This window comes from Prosopis cineraria, unplaced genomic scaffold, assembly GCF_029017545.1.
Source record: "Prosopis cineraria cultivar Desert tree isolate PC_DT_omini unplaced genomic scaffold, ASM2901754v1 PC8, whole genome shotgun sequence".
NCBI classification, from domain to species: domain Eukaryota; kingdom Viridiplantae; phylum Streptophyta; class Magnoliopsida; order Fabales; family Fabaceae; genus Prosopis; species Prosopis cineraria.
Window position 1 is genome coordinate 22,974,569 of NW_026555339.1, and position 15,588 is coordinate 22,990,156.

Below are 15,588 nucleotides of genomic sequence, written 5' to 3' on the forward strand. Positions count from 1 at the left end.
TTGTGTTGATAGTTCTATAAACACTCCAGAATGTTTGTAGTTTATAACTTGAAAACGAAAACCAATGGTTTATCTTTTATATTGAGAAAACTGCTATTTTATATTATTATTATATAAATTGTTTTGAGAATGTCGTGCGTATTAAGGGCTTGTTTGATTGATTTTAAACTAAAAATCTACATTTTAAACTGTCTAGCATGCTTATGTTATATTTTAAATTACATAATTACTTTATTTCTTTTAAGTATGCTAGTTTGTGTTGAATGAAGATTGGATTGTGGAAATAATTTCTTATAGAGTTTAACTCTATCAAACATGCTTGGTTGCTTTCAAAATTAAATAATAGATATAAAATTTTCAAGCATGTTTGTGTGTTTATAATTGTTGGAATGTGATGCATTTCTAAGGAGTATTGAGGATGATATTTTTATAGTGGATGTGTTGGAGATTTTATTGTTAGTTTAGCCACATGATAAGCAAGGATCTCATGGTTGGCATTTCTTATTAAGCCTCCTTTCCCTTAGTTTGGGACTGTGGGACATTGGACATAACCTTTCTAAGGAAAATAGTTTAGTCTACAAGCAACACATTTTTGGTCAAGCGTATCCTCAAGCTAGACTTCTGATAGTAGGATAAGATGGATGAGAGGTATAAGGGAGGGTTAGGGATAACATCACCTATTGTATGATTATTTTTTATATACTTTTGACTTGTAAAAATAATATTTCTTTTTGTGAACTCATTTGTGAACTAGTTTCATAAAAGATATTATTTATATAAATATATATTACAAAATGAGATTTTGAATTAGTTTGTTGGTATATTTGGAATTCTCATTTGTTATTGAGATGTTAGCTCTCATTTACCATCGCTTAAAGTTTTAGGTGAGGGTTTTGATAGGTCACAAGGGAAGGTGTTGAAGAATTGAATGATGACTCAATTGTCCTATAAGTGTCGTGCATGCTTAATTTACACTATGTTTATTGCCATGATTTAGAAGTATGCATTTAAGTTATTATTTTATTGGTTTTGAAACATTTACTAAGGTATGGTATTTTGGGTCCTCTGAAATTATTTTAAAGAGTTATTTCATTTCATTTGAACTGAGCTATATTCTTTTTATTAAAGTCTCTTCTTATTTTTTTTTAATTTATGGAAAATGGTTGTAGGCTTGAAAGCTTTACTTGTTTCATTGGGATTCCAGCGTCTAATTCACAAGTTTATTATTAATAGTGATTATTTTTGGGTTATAAAAATAAAGGTGATACAAATCATATCATTGAGTCGCCTCCTTTTAATTTATGCCATTGTTATGACTAAAAAAAAGCACACGTCTGACCTTTATTTCATGTGCACTAACCAATAATTATTTTCTATAATTAAAGAACTACTAAATAATTAATATGCGCTCAAATAGTCAAGTTATATTATTGTAACCATGTCAAACAACTTGAAAATTAGAGATTAATTTATTGTTTGAAACGATTTACTTCTGGCTTTCTTGAATTCCTTACTGCTTTAGCTCCTTGTTTCCATTATTAATTCTCATTATTCTTTTAGTTCAATTTCTGTCACCTTAGTTTGCCCTTCAGTTGCTCCTTCTGACTTGCTTGAGTTGTTTTTGGAAAGCATAACTAATGATCCCTATAATTATATCAATGTTTTGATATAGATCGTTGTAGTTTTTTATTTGTACAAGATCTCTCTAGTTTTATTTCATATGTAAAATTGTTCTGAATGGTCATAATCAAGATAAAGGTTACTATAGTCATCATTTTGATGTGAAAACATTTCCTTCCATTAAAAAAATATTAAGTATTTTTTCCTGAGACTAAAAATAGAATTAAAATTAGTACTTAGTATTAAAAGGTAAAAATATCCTGGAAGTATTCTCACATTAGTACTTAGTATCCCTACATTCTAGAATGGGCAATGTTGTTTAAGAAGTATTAAAAGTGGATCAATGTCGCCCTTTGACTAAGATTGAGTTATGTTGACTGATGGAAATTTGTTTAACCCCTGAAAATGATCCACCTATCATCCAATGTGGCAATGAAGTTTCTAAAAGTTTGAAAGTCCAAAGCACGAGTGGCCTCCTTCGTCAAGCATTGCCTTGTTGCACTGATTGGCGTTGGCATCGCCGGCAAGCAGAGCAAGATTTGTGGGTTATGATGAAAGAGAGAGAGTGCGACATTATTGGTTACGATGCATTTGAAGTTTCAGGGTTCATTGTTGGAGCCATTGGCTTTAGAGCTTTGATTTTTTCATCAACGCACCTTGGAAGGTCTTAAAAATCTCCTGAACCCATTCTTCTTTTCTAATGTGGATCCCACATTGTAAACAGTTTTTGCTTGCTTTCATGAGTGAGATTTAGGGTTTCTAATCCTGTCGCTCTCTTCCCCTTTTCTTGCTCATGCAGAGTTTTGTCCCAAGGATTAGATTAATTCTTCGTGGGTTCAATCTAAACGAGCTTGTATAGATTTTAGCTATTCATCGCTATGCTAAAGCAATTTCTCAGCAAGCTTCCTCGAAAGTCATCCAATCCAACTTGGATGAGCCAAATCTTCTGCAATTTTTCGGTGAGCATCATGTCTGGGATTGAGCATCGGCAATTCTTTTGCAATCTTCCTCGCCTGTTCTGTTTTCTTTTTTTTCCCCCTTACAAGTTGCCACAGGAGTTGCCACATCAAACTTTTCATCTCTTTGGTACCCTACTTTTAACATTATTACTCTTTTAAAATGTAAGAGTTGAACTCATTTGAAAAAACTTTGAATGCATTTTTGACTCTTACCCTTAAAAATACAAAGCATTTTATTTTTTTTAATATATAATTAATGAATTTTTTTTTAAATACTCTTAATAAATAAATCACTAAATCTTTTTAGTGAAACACCATATTAAATAAAAACAAACATAAAAAAATGATATTAGTTAAGACATTAACAATTAACAAATTTATTAAAAGCATAATTCAATTAAAAATATTTTATATTTTTGAATAAAGCTAATATTTTGGTGAGAACAAACTATAAATGCTTAAGAAAATCTAGTTCAAATTTTTCTTCCTTTACCTTTTTCTTCCCCCAATTCCAACATACCTTTATTACTATATCAGTCCAGAACTTTTCAGAGATCATGATAAATAACACGAGCAAGAGACTTTTGATTTTTTTTTTAAAAAAAAAAGTTTGGTTGCCAATAGAATTTGCTTGAGAACTACAAAATATCTATCCCTCAACCTCAACAAAACCGGAGACACTTGGTCCAATGTTACCTCATTAGCAAATACACAGCGTGCTTTCAACAATTACAACCGAAGTAACACTGCATGGATGCTGACAAGATTGCACGAGGTAATGACTAATTCAGTTAGTTAATTATCTTGTCTCGTACTCACAGGAATAAATTACAATTATCTGAAACATTCTAGATATCAATGTATGAATCCACTAGGAAGCATAGCATCTAGTTACAAGCATCTGGCAGCCCACAAAAATCTGGACTAGAGGCATCAAATGTATGTTTTTTCAATATTCTTTGTAATGCTCCAAATTACCAATTTTTTTTTTTATCATTGACTTCTATATAAAATTAAAAACATTTTGATATCTTAAAGTCCCAAAACGATAAATTTTTGTATTATTTATGATTTTTTAAAGAAAAATATCATAATTATATCATATTTTTGAAAAACGTAAAAAATACAAAATTTCATCATTTTGAAACTTCAAAATATCAAATGTACTTTATTTTATATTAAAAGCCAATAATTCAAAGAAAAATGAAAAATGAAATTGCAATGTTGGGACATTACCAGAAAAAAAAATTACAGAAAGGCACGTTGGAGACCCTAGTTCAAAAAATGTACCAGCAATTCCTTGGATTCTCATTGTTTGACCTAAAATAATCATACGGCTGCTTTCTCATCGAGCTTCACCTTTTGAAAATGAGTTGTTGCTTGACTTTGAATCCTTGAGGCTCTACAATCCCATACGACATTGTGTTTTGAAAACAGAATATAATGATCAATGCAATGCTAATTGAAAACCATTGATGTGAACTTTGAAATGCCTCAGTCAGGAACAATTAACATACCAGACGTTTGAAGGATCGGGTCTGTGATGTTATCTTGGAATCCTCAAAATCTGGTTTTGCACGATCCAGTGTCTACAAAAAAGAATGCAGGTTCTATTACATGTTACACTAAAGAAAGTTAAAGAAGAGTTCAAAATCTGGTTTTTCACAATCTAGTGCCGACAAAATAGCAATGCAGGTTCTATTACATGTTATAATAAATAAAGATGAAGAACAGTGAAGGGTGATAAAACAGTCTTGAACCCGACAAGCAAAAAGGCTTTGTTTATCGAACCATGGATTGATGCCGAAAACAACTTCAGTCCTTCCAAGCACTTTCTTCAATGACTTCAATCCATCTTCTGGGGATTTCTATGGGGCATAAATTTTAGAATTAAAGACCATTTTTTTGCAAAACTTTTTTTAAAGAGCGCTAGGCATCTTGTATTAAACCTAAACGATTTTCTTTTAAGAGCAAAATCTCCCTTCCATCAAAGACCCATCATCTTCTCCATTATCTATTAACATGAAATAATTGTAGAGCCTATACACAGTAATAGTAAGGCATTCTAACCTATTTTGACCACCTAACATTGGCCAATGGGGCTGGAAGTGACAATGGCAGAAACCGGGCTTCTTTTAGCAACACAAATGGGTCAAATGCTTTGTTATTACTACATGTGGGCCATACAAACTAATTCATGTCAGCAAATAATGGAGAGATAATGAATCTCCAACGGAAGGACAATTTTGCATCTGAAAAAAAAATTATTTAGGAAGAATATTACTCCACTTTTTAGTACGAGGTGCCCAACGTTCCTAAAAAAAAAATATTTATGAGAGAAAACATGGTCTTTAACCCTAAATTTTAATCATAAATCATTATTAGCAATCAAATAGATCCAGGTGAAAAATTCTTTGATAACCACTAGACCAACACAATTTCATTACATTTTTTGCTAAATTAAGCATTTTGTCAGCAGAGTATAACATGGGTGAAGAAATACAAAATTTAACTAATGAGAACCAGTCCCACAGGTCAAATTGGACATTACCAAAGTGGATGATTAGCTGAGAGAAAAATGTGAGTTTAACCTGAATCAAGGTCTCCACTCGACGCCGCATCCGTGTATGCACAAATCCTTCAGAGCACTGTAAAATGCCAACCACATAGGTTTTTGTTTAATAGCTTTGGCTATTGTGTTTAAAGTAGTCATTGGCATAGTAGTAATATAACTTTATGACCAAGTGATTAGGACTCGTGGACTTAATTCTTGTGACCCTATACAAATTAAGTTTCAATATAAAGGATGGCCTTCTTTGTATATCTATGACAAATATCAGAATATTCTCTCTTATCAAATATAATGAGTACAAGATATCTATGTTCAAAGGGAGAAGGTAATAAATTAAATTGAAATATTAAATAAAATTTACTGAGTAAAATGGTTAAAGTCTTCAAAGTGATAAAAGAATCAACTTATTGAATGAGATATCAAGAAAAACAAAATAAATAATAAATAATTCATTTAATAAAAAGACCCTATGAACCAAGCCATGCATCAAGAAAAGGCCCAGTTGTCTCCGGTTGCTCCTTTTCCCAAGAATTAGCTTGGCCCAATTGGATTGACCAAGCTAAACTGAGTTCATGGGACCTATCAACTCGATGAGCACCCATAATGGGTGCAATGCGTTATATTGATGTAACCCTTCACCATTAATGGCCTTCATTGCCCTTTTTCGTTTTCTAGTTGAACTTTAGCTGTTGCTAAACATTCTTTTTGTACATTTAATTGCTACTAAGACAACTTTCGCCATATATTGCCTTCATTTGTCATGAATTTCATGATCAGCCAGTATTTTTTCTTACTATATTTAGTCTTCACTAGTACTATTTTTCTCTTTATGGCCTACATTGTCAGGTTTCTTTCAGTGACCAGCTCGCAAATGTAGTCAACAAGGGATTACCTAGTGTTGTCGTCTTTCAAAACTTAACCATCAAACTTGGCAAGAAGGATATCCATTCACCAGCTTGAGGGAGTGCTAGCAGTGTTGGACTTGTAAATAAGGTGAACAATTTAGTTATTTCATTATTTTCTTATTTAATGATAAAACACAATGGCATTGTACAATCCATGTAGCCGACCCTATCTAGTAGGACAAGGCTTGTTGTTATTGTTGTTGTTGTTGTTATATTATTCTCAAATGTCCCTAATTGTAACTTTGTCTCTTTGAGTAGCCTTTCTTGTCCATCAATAACAATGCACTTCACCTCTATATTAACGAGAAATTCAGGCTTTTTGTCACCGTGAAAAGATTGAAACAAGATATAAGCCATTAAACTAATTTGGTTCAAGGAAAACACACCTTAACATGATAGCTAACATATGCGTGAAAAGTTGATAAATTCCAGACTGTACGATCCAATTTCTGGCCTTGTACATGACGAGGAAGGATAACTGCAGAGTCGAACATATTTGTGGTGAAAGCAGCAAATGAATGACGTAAATAAACAAAACAAAAGTATTTTTCAAAATAAGAACCAAATGTCACAAATCCTGCATTTGCTGATAATGCATGAGCCGGTGCTTCTTTCAGTTCTGATGGAGGAGAAAGAGACCATGAACAAGGAGGGGCATTATATAGCCCACCTGTCCGCCTAGCTTCCACAAATTCCTAAATTATAATAAACATTTAGAGTTACAACCATTGAACCACCCAACAAAGGAGTAAAATGCTATACAAGAAAGCTTTTCAAGATTCAAGTTAAGTTTTCCTCTCTATCTCAATCTCCCCTATTATCTTTTAGCTCAGCAACTCTAATGAGATGAAGCATTAGCTGAAAAACTCTACCTGCAAGAAGGAAGTTGCGAGAACAATGTCTATGGAATCGTTGAATCTCATATAGGATACACCACAATCACCTTATCAGCCTGTCAAAAGAGGGATATTTCATCATCTAAACTGAAGGGTTACTTCCCTCTCAAATAATTAACAGTGAACAACTAAATGCAATGATCTATAGAGTCAGCACACAACACTATACATCAACAAACCAAAAGACAGCAGATGCTTTAAGAGATATTAGAATTGAAATACAAAACAAATTAGATTCTTCTATTTTGACATTTAAAGATCACTTCATTATTTTCCTCTCCATTTTCTAATTTACCAAAAGAAAAAGGAAAAAATATCATTTAAGGACCGCAGAGAAGATTTAACATCAAACAATGACCAAAAAGATTCTGAAATATCATTGCAAGACCAAGGAACTAATTTGAAAATCATGTTAGATGAGAAAAGACTATAACACCCCTACTTTTCTTTTTCATTAATAAGTAGTCATTCACATTTAACAAAAAGGCATTCGCCAATTGACAAGTTTAAAATTTAAAAAGAGCTTGATTATGGAAAAGACAAACACAAATAATGTTTCAATAAGTAGTTGTTAATTAACAAATACTCATTTGCATTTAACAAGAAAACCATTTGATGATTGACAAATTTAAGAATCTCAAAGAGCTTGATTGTGAGAAGGGACAAGTGTAGATCATGTTTCAACAAGTAGTCATTCATTAATTAATAAGTACACATTTGTATTTAACAAAACGCTATTTGCTAATGACAAGTTCAAGAATCTAAAAGAGTTTGGTTGTGGAAATGGATAAATGTAAATTATTTTAACAAGTAGCCATTCATTAATTAACAAATGCCCATTTACATTTAACAAGAAATCATTTGCTAATTGACAAGTTAAAAAGAAAAAAGAAAAGCAGGGGTATTATAGTCTTTTCCTATGTAAAATTATTTTCAAATCAGTCCCCTGGTCCTACAGTGATATTTCAGAATCTCTTGGTCCTTGATTGATATTAAATATTCTCTGTGGTCCTTGAATGATACCTTCCCAGAGAAAAAACTACAAGGGACAGACTATACTTGCAGGTGTGAACGGCATCTCAAAAAAGAAATGGCATGGCATCACAACAGCGGTATATGCTCAGTTGATTCAGACACTAGTATTTATTTGTTTCTTGATAGAGCAAAAAAAAAAAAAAATAAAGAGAACAATTTATAACTAGCTAGAGGTTAAGATACTCTTAAACCAGAAAGTTACAATATTGGTTCAAAACAGAACACAGTCACCTACGAGGTATAAGAGCCATCCTTTTGGCTAGGGTTGGAGTGCAACATGTAAAACCATCCCTAAATTGGCATCTCTAAAAATCAAACCATTGTCATTCCCTGGGATTCAAAACAACTGGTAACACTGTACCCTACCAATGTTGAATAGAGCTGTCCAATCTCTTTAATTTCAAATAAAGCGGTTTCCTCAAAAATCCCTGTTCCAACCACTGAAGGGAATCCACATAGGATATTCACAATTCTATCTCAAAACACAATCAATGAAGAAAATTTTCCTTCAAGATGAGTGCATTCCACAAGTGTCTGGACCGAAGAGTTTATTCCACAAGTAAACTCACTTCTGGAATCTGGATAGTGGAGAGTTAAGTAAAAGTATGACAAGTGTCTGGACTATACATAAACATTTCCATGTCAGGAGAAAGAACCAATTGGCTATTCTATTCAGGTGCACAGCCCTCTTGTGTGGGCTTTTTCAGCACTTGTGGAGAAGTACGATATGTCCTGCAAATGTAAACAAAGTTTGGCCAGATCACTTAAGAGGCACTGGGAATACTAAGGAGGCTTGACTATGGACTTGAGCAATACCTGCGGCAGCTTGGTGCTTATGATTGGAGCAAACTGACAGAATTTTCAAGGATAAATTTATGATGTTTCTCTCTTGTATAATGACAAGGAATCTGTTTCCCTAAAGCTTAAGCTATCAGGTGTAGACCTAGACCTAGCAATATAATAGTCTCTAACACACATCCTCCAGTTAATGTTTGTTAGAAGAATTATAAAGAATAAGGGTGATAAGGATCACACTCTGGACTATTTCATCAAAGGGGCTTCTTTCACAGAATGTCATTGAACCAGATAACACAGGCTCAGGTATGGCTTTTTTCTCTAGCACAAGAAAATTTAATTGTTCTGAATTGTCAAAGCTTCGAGGACTACACAGGGATTTCACTGTTAGCATTAGACACATGCAGAAGGATTTACAATCTTTGATTTGTTTTTCCTTTTTTTATCACAGAATAATAAATGAAATGAGAAAATAATTACAGTGATGGAAGATAAGCAATCCTTCTCAAAAAGAAAGTGGCTCAGTTTTCATCTCTCTCTCTCTCTCTCTCTACTTTTCTGGAAATAAATTGCTGTCTTCAGCACTATTACTTATATTCTCCTGTCCAAGAAATTTACAATTGTACACAAGTACAAGCAACGGAATTACTAGGTTAGCAAGGCAAAAAAAAAATATCAAGAGAGTAAATTTAACAATCCAAAAAGCAATGAACCAAATTAATAGAAACTAGTGTCTAGTATTTACACCTGAGGAACAAGAAAGAAAGACTCATTTGGGCGATGCACAAGGCAACAAGTGGACTCAAGTCAGGGAGCAACAGTTCTTGTAGCGAGATGTTTTAGAATTACTCTCAGTGGTGCACCTAGTACCACCTCCCTAACCGATGCAACTTTCAGCAAAAAAGCATATCTTTGATCTGCAAAAGATCAATATCATCAAATCGCAAAATGTCAAAAAAGAAAAAAAGAAAACACACACCACTAACAGCTGAATAATTGAAAATAAAATTATAGCAATTTGATCATAAAACTGATTTTAAATGAACGGGTAGTAGAACTTGCCCAATATAGATCAGGGTTATTGCCTAGGACCCTCTTCTTTACAAAATTAATTATTTTTGTAATGGTCAATATATATGTGATACTTGTTATATATATATGAATAATGGATATAAAATATTTCAGTCAGTACAACTGTAATTATAGCTTATCTTTTGCAGTGAGAGAGGTCAGCATAGCAAATCTTTGTATTGCCTGAAAAAGAACTGAATATAGATTTCAAGTAGGTAGAAGAGATGTGTAATTGGGGTGTCTTGGAAGTGTAGCTTACTCTTCATTCACTGTACACAACTTTGTTACGAGTAGCACATGCAGCAGGCAACAACAAATAATTTTTTAGCTGATAAGGGTCCAAGTCAGCATAACAGACCCATAACCACTTATCAACACAGAAAGAGGAGGAAGATAACAGAATCTGATGCTGTTATGCAGATTGTGAGGGATTTATCCGATTTAAATTAATTTCTTGCTGTTATTTTTAACTATTTTAATTCATTATCATTTTTCTTTGCTGTTAGTAGCTGAATAATTGGACCTTAACTCTGTTAGTGAGGTACCCATTTGCTAGTCAGTTATTTCCTGACTTTTAGGTTAATATTCTGCATTATTGATTTGTTTAATTGTAATTTCTGGTTATAAATATCCTTGCGTTTATCACAGCAGGATATGATTGAGTAGTAAAACTTGTTTCCCTTGCAGATTCTCCTGTTTGGCTATTAAGTTCAATAGAGTGAGATTCTTGCTCTATTTAATTCAATTGATTCTTCCTTTTCCTTCATATTTGTTTTAAGCCCCTACCAATAGCTCAAGAGGAAAAGGCTTCCACATAACAGATCAACAAAACAAAATTTTTAAAATAATGGCAATGTCTATATTAGAGTGTAAAAGGGTTATTATATTCTTAGCCGTAACTTATCAGTTAGTTTGTTATAACAGTATCTGTGTATTGAGATCATATGATCAACAGAAGCAAGCAATCCTTTAGAGCATTCCCCTCTCTCCCCCCCCTCTCTGGTCTCACTTAAAAAGTATTAGCACATAGCAAGTGTATGATGTTATAAGAAATATCAGCATACCTTGATTCGTTGGAAGCTTAGAAAGATTTATTTTTAATGTGAGGTTAAAGCCATCCCTTGGAGGATCAAGTATTTGTACAAGCGTGCCATATGCAGCTTTTATTGCTTCTATGGCTCCAAAAGGAAGTCCACCCAAGAAAATTGTTTCTGGAGGAGGGATAGCAAGGCAGGAAACGATATAACAACAAAATATGTGGATCTTTATAGTCACCTACAATCATTTTTGCTTTGTCAGGTGTTAAATGCAAAACTGTCAAACACTAACTCCACCTAACGAAAACTATCAAGTATCAAATTTAAACATAAATTGAAGATTTGATGGATTTACCTGAATATGATATCGAAAATCATCAAACTCAAACCAGTGGTAGTCCAGTTCAACACCTTTTCAAGACTGTAGTATCAATATGACATATAACATTTGTGTTATGTGTTACTGATCATCAAATTACAAAAGTTTGCATCATGATAATTTTATTAGTAAGAGGCAGGTAAGAAACAACCAGAACGAGAGGATTTCTATCATCATATAATAGGAAATTACATCACCCACACAACAGTATTATGATCTGGAATCCAAATTGACTTTTTACACCCTTAACTGACCAATATACATGCTATAAGGCCTCTTATTTATAACAGATAGCTTTCCCACCAATTAGAGTACAGCTGTAGACAAGTGAGCTCCATGCAAACCCTTTATTAGCTCGTTTTTCCATAATAAGAGAAGAAATTATAGTAAGGAAAAAAAATATATAAAACACAAGGAGGATGAAATGTCCTCTAACCCTCTTAAGATGAAGCACTTAATTAAAAATAAAAACAGATAAAAATAAAAGATAGAACATGATCATGCAGCCAAGCTGCCCAACCCCTCTACCTACGAAGCATTGTTACTCCAAAATCAAACAGTGTCCAGGTATAACCCATGTAGAACCTCATTTTACGCACGCTGCTGCTTGCTCAAAATATAAATGGACAGTAAAAATTTTATCGTGTCATGGTCATGTCCTGAGTCTGAGTGGATCCCCTCCATATTATCCCTTTAAATATCTATAAAGTGAGTCATTTTAAAAAGCCACACCAAGAGAGAACACAAAATATTTTCTATTCCGCAAGGGATCTTAAGACAAACAACACTCCTAAAGATACATGGATTTCATTCCAAACAAATGTTCCAAATCACAGCAAAAAACTATGCATTGCGACAATGTTATTCCTTCCTTTTCTATCCAAAACCTTTGAACCGTATTTACAATATCCACTAGGAGGCACTATACTATAAAACAATTCTCAGTACAAAACATGATTCCCATACTTCATGATCTTATCACCAATTGAAAGGATACAAGATGCGTGTTTCTATTTTATAAAGGTTCAAAGTTGATTTATGAATGCAATTATACATGGAATAACCTCCTGTATCCTTATAGTGTAAAAAATATCTACAGGAAAATAGTGCGTAAAAACCTTGGATTCAATAAAATCTTCATTTCAACGCATATGAAACCTAAATAGCCTTCCAAAAAGCAACTGTGAAACCAGAGAACAAAGCACGACATGAAGTTACGTGAACGTTGACCATATTCTACTTATCAGTCTTATAAAAACTGAAATTACAAATATTTATATAATCTTCATAGGGAGCAAAACAATTTCTGAAAAACATAATTATACTGCAAAAAATGAATCATTCAAAAACAAATAATATACCGAAACGCCCATTGCTTTAGAACAAAAGGCGAATACATAAATTGAATAGATAGAACAATAAGAGGACTCACTGTTGAACCCGATTCATCAAGGTCTGAAGCAGAAACCTTGAATGAGACTGCAAAAGTATCATCGATTTCCTTCGGCAAAATCGAAATCAAATGTGGGTGCTCCAATCAGGTACGGAAAAGAGCAGAGAGCAACAGCCAGGGGATTCTTTCCTTGACGTTTGGGATTCAGACCGCTATCAAAATTGAAAAGGGAGGATGACTGAGAGCTTCAAGTGCCAATAAATTTAAATCAGGTCTACGGTGTCAACTCTAACATTAATGAGTTTATTTTTAAATTTTATAACTTTATTTTAATAAGTTTATTAAAATTTAAACAATAAATTATAAATTTATCGCTATAAAATTATAAAAAGTAAGAAATAAGTTTGCAAATTTATTAATTTATCCTTTTGGGTTATTTGTCGTCCTCCCTTTGATAATCATATGTATGCCCCGTCGCATTGATTGACCTTTGGCATTGGGTGCCATTGGGAAAATCACGATGAACTGTAGCAGCATGTTCACAAACAAATCACAGGATTATAAAATTACTGCAGAGGACCAAATGACCAAAATTTAGATAAAATTCATGGTGAAATTACAAAATTACCCCTCATTTATTTTTTTTTTTAAAAAAATCCTCTACTATCACCAATAGATGGAGCACTGGCAGCAGTAGCCAGGGTGATGGCCAATGGGAGGTTAATTTGACAACCTCTTAATCACAAAAAAAAAAAAGGAAAAAAAATGCTAGCCACTAAGCTGGCAATGTATATAATGCAAACTTGTGTATATATTAGCAACTTTGTTTTCACTTTCGAAAACAATAATTATTAGGAATTTAATAGTTATTTATCATTTTATTAATGATAGCGTGTTAAATTATTAATGGAACTTATTAAAAGTTTTGATATGTATCATCTTTGATAACTGTTTAATTATTTTTATTATCAAATGCTTACTTGTCAAAAGCTTGTGTTAAATTGTTATTTTATTAAAATTTATTTGTCAAATTATTTTAGCAAACATTTATAAAAATGAATGGAAATTAATTTTTCAACAAGTACTTATTAGTAATTTAACAAGTATCTATTTGTAACATAGCATGTTCCATTACTAACTTTGATAGCTTTTCTTATTAGTTTGATAAGTAAATTTTAGTAAAATAAAAAGTTCACAAAAGCTATTTTACAAGTAAACTTTTGATAATAAAAATAAGTTTACATTTATAAAAACTAGTGCATAATAATTTTTAACAATTTTTCATTAATAATTTAATAAATAATTATTTATAAAATAACAAGTCGCATTACTAGTTTTGACAATTTTCCTAAATAATTTAATAAGTAAAATAATAAGTTTACATAAGCTTAACATTAGAAGAAGAGAAAAATCCATTTGAACTAAGCTACTTCTTATTTTGATTGAGAGTTTTGAAACAACTCATAAGGTGCAAAGTGCAAACTAAAAATCTCAAATAATAACATAGATAGCATGTAAAGAATGGAAGAGAGAAAGCTTTCTGCTTGAAAGAACTCTTGTAAACTATGCAATATGTCTCTTAATCTTCGGATATTAAATTGGATGATTTTAGAGGTTTTTGAAAGGTCTATTTATAATAAATCCATCCCTCTTGGACTTAGAATGTAGATAGATTACGCCTAACCTCATCTGATTTGTTGATATCTGATTTAAAATATATTAAACATTAAATCAAAGCTTGTCATGCATTTGGGCTTCACATTCACACATGATCGGGCCAGTTGAATTATGTCTTCACAGGCCTTTCTGTGGTCAAAGAATTTGGTTTGGGCTGATCTCTATTGGGTTTTAAATTCATCCCTCTTGGGCTTGGAATCCAGATACATCACGCTCAACCTCATCTGATTTGCTGATTTAAAATATTATATATTAAATCAAAGCTTGTCATGCATTCTGGGCTTCGTATTCACAGATGGTCGAGCCGAGTTGAATTATGCCCACGTGTGGTCAAAGACCGAAGGTTCCTTGTTCGTTTAGTTGTTTACGCGTGGGAGAAGAGCGAGGCCTGTCATTGTCTGCATGGGATGAAGACTTGTACTAGCATTCTTCGCAAGCAATCATGTTGAGGAACTTTGGAATCATCGTGATAGTAAATTTTAATAAAGTCGATAATTCAGGTCGAGAAATAAATTAGCATGAACTTACTTGAAAAAATTTAAGGTTGGACTCTAAAAATTATAATTATATTATAGCCTGAATGGGCTTGAACCCGAAATACTCAAATAAAAAAATTTATTTTTAAAAAATATATAAAATATAATAAATACTAATTAATTTTTTAATTTTTAAGTTATTTTATGTTAAAATATCATATATTTAAGTTTTTATACATTATTTAAATATCAAAAATATATATTTTATATTTTTATAAAATAAAAATAATTAATTTTAAAGTTAAAAAAATTAATTAAAAATAATTTTTAAAATAAAATTTGGATATTCGAGCCATCTGAAGCCCGAATAAATTCAGGCTGAATTTAACTATTCGAGTTTTTTAAGACTCGAGCTTGTTTGAGTTCGAGTTTATTTCCAACTCTAATGGTAGATTATGTCCGTGAGTAGATGAAGTATTCACAAGCTTTTTTGTGGGTGAAGAATTTCTCTTGGGCTTATCTCTTAGGTTTTGCATTTTAAGCCATGTTCCCGTTATTTTGGCCGCGTTTCTCAAAAAAAAAAACACCAAAAGTATTATGTGAGGCCCTTTATCTATATTTATCATTTTTTCATGCATTATTTAATAAATAAATAGTGGAAAATATATAAAAAATTAGGCAAATACCGACTTATAAACAAGTGTTTGCATTCAAACCTAGTTTATGCTCATGTGAAAATAAGAGGTTCTGCATTTGCATAATTTCTTAAGCAT

The 15,588-nt window shown here is 32.3% G+C and overlaps 2 protein-coding genes across 2 annotated transcripts in view; both read right to left on the bottom strand.

The window, feature by feature from the left end:
• LOC129318679 (ribonuclease MRP protein subunit POP4-like) overlaps positions 1-15,588 on the bottom strand; it is a 36,491-nt gene that overhangs the window by 3,850 nt on the left and 17,053 nt on the right. The window lies entirely within an intron of this gene.
• On the bottom strand, positions 3,784-7,011 carry LOC129318681 (actin-related protein 2/3 complex subunit 2A-like). The gene is made up of 6 exons (XM_054963580.1): positions 6,929-7,011; positions 6,619-6,751; positions 6,443-6,534; positions 5,171-5,227; positions 4,097-4,168; positions 3,784-3,981 (listed from the first exon to the last, which is right to left on the bottom strand). Exons 1-6 carry the CDS (start codon positions 6,977-6,979, stop codon positions 3,925-3,927), a joined length of 462 nt encoding a protein of 153 aa, XP_054819555.1. The 5' UTR covers positions 6,980-7,011; the 3' UTR covers positions 3,784-3,924.

Bases quoted from the DNA above. Each gene is read 5' to 3' on its own strand.
- LOC129318681 (XM_054963580.1), bottom strand. From the start codon at position 6,979: ATGAGATTCAACGATTCCATAGACATTGTTCTCGCAACTTCCTTCTTG. The intron at 6,535-6,618 runs GTTCTTATTTTG...TCGACTCTGCAG, and splicing joins TGCAGGATTTGTGACATTTG to TTATCCTTCCTCGTCATGTA. The intron at 5,228-6,442 runs GTGTGTTTTCCT...GGCATTTTACAG, and splicing joins ATGTTAGCTATCATGTTAAG to TGCTCTGAAGGATTTGTGCA.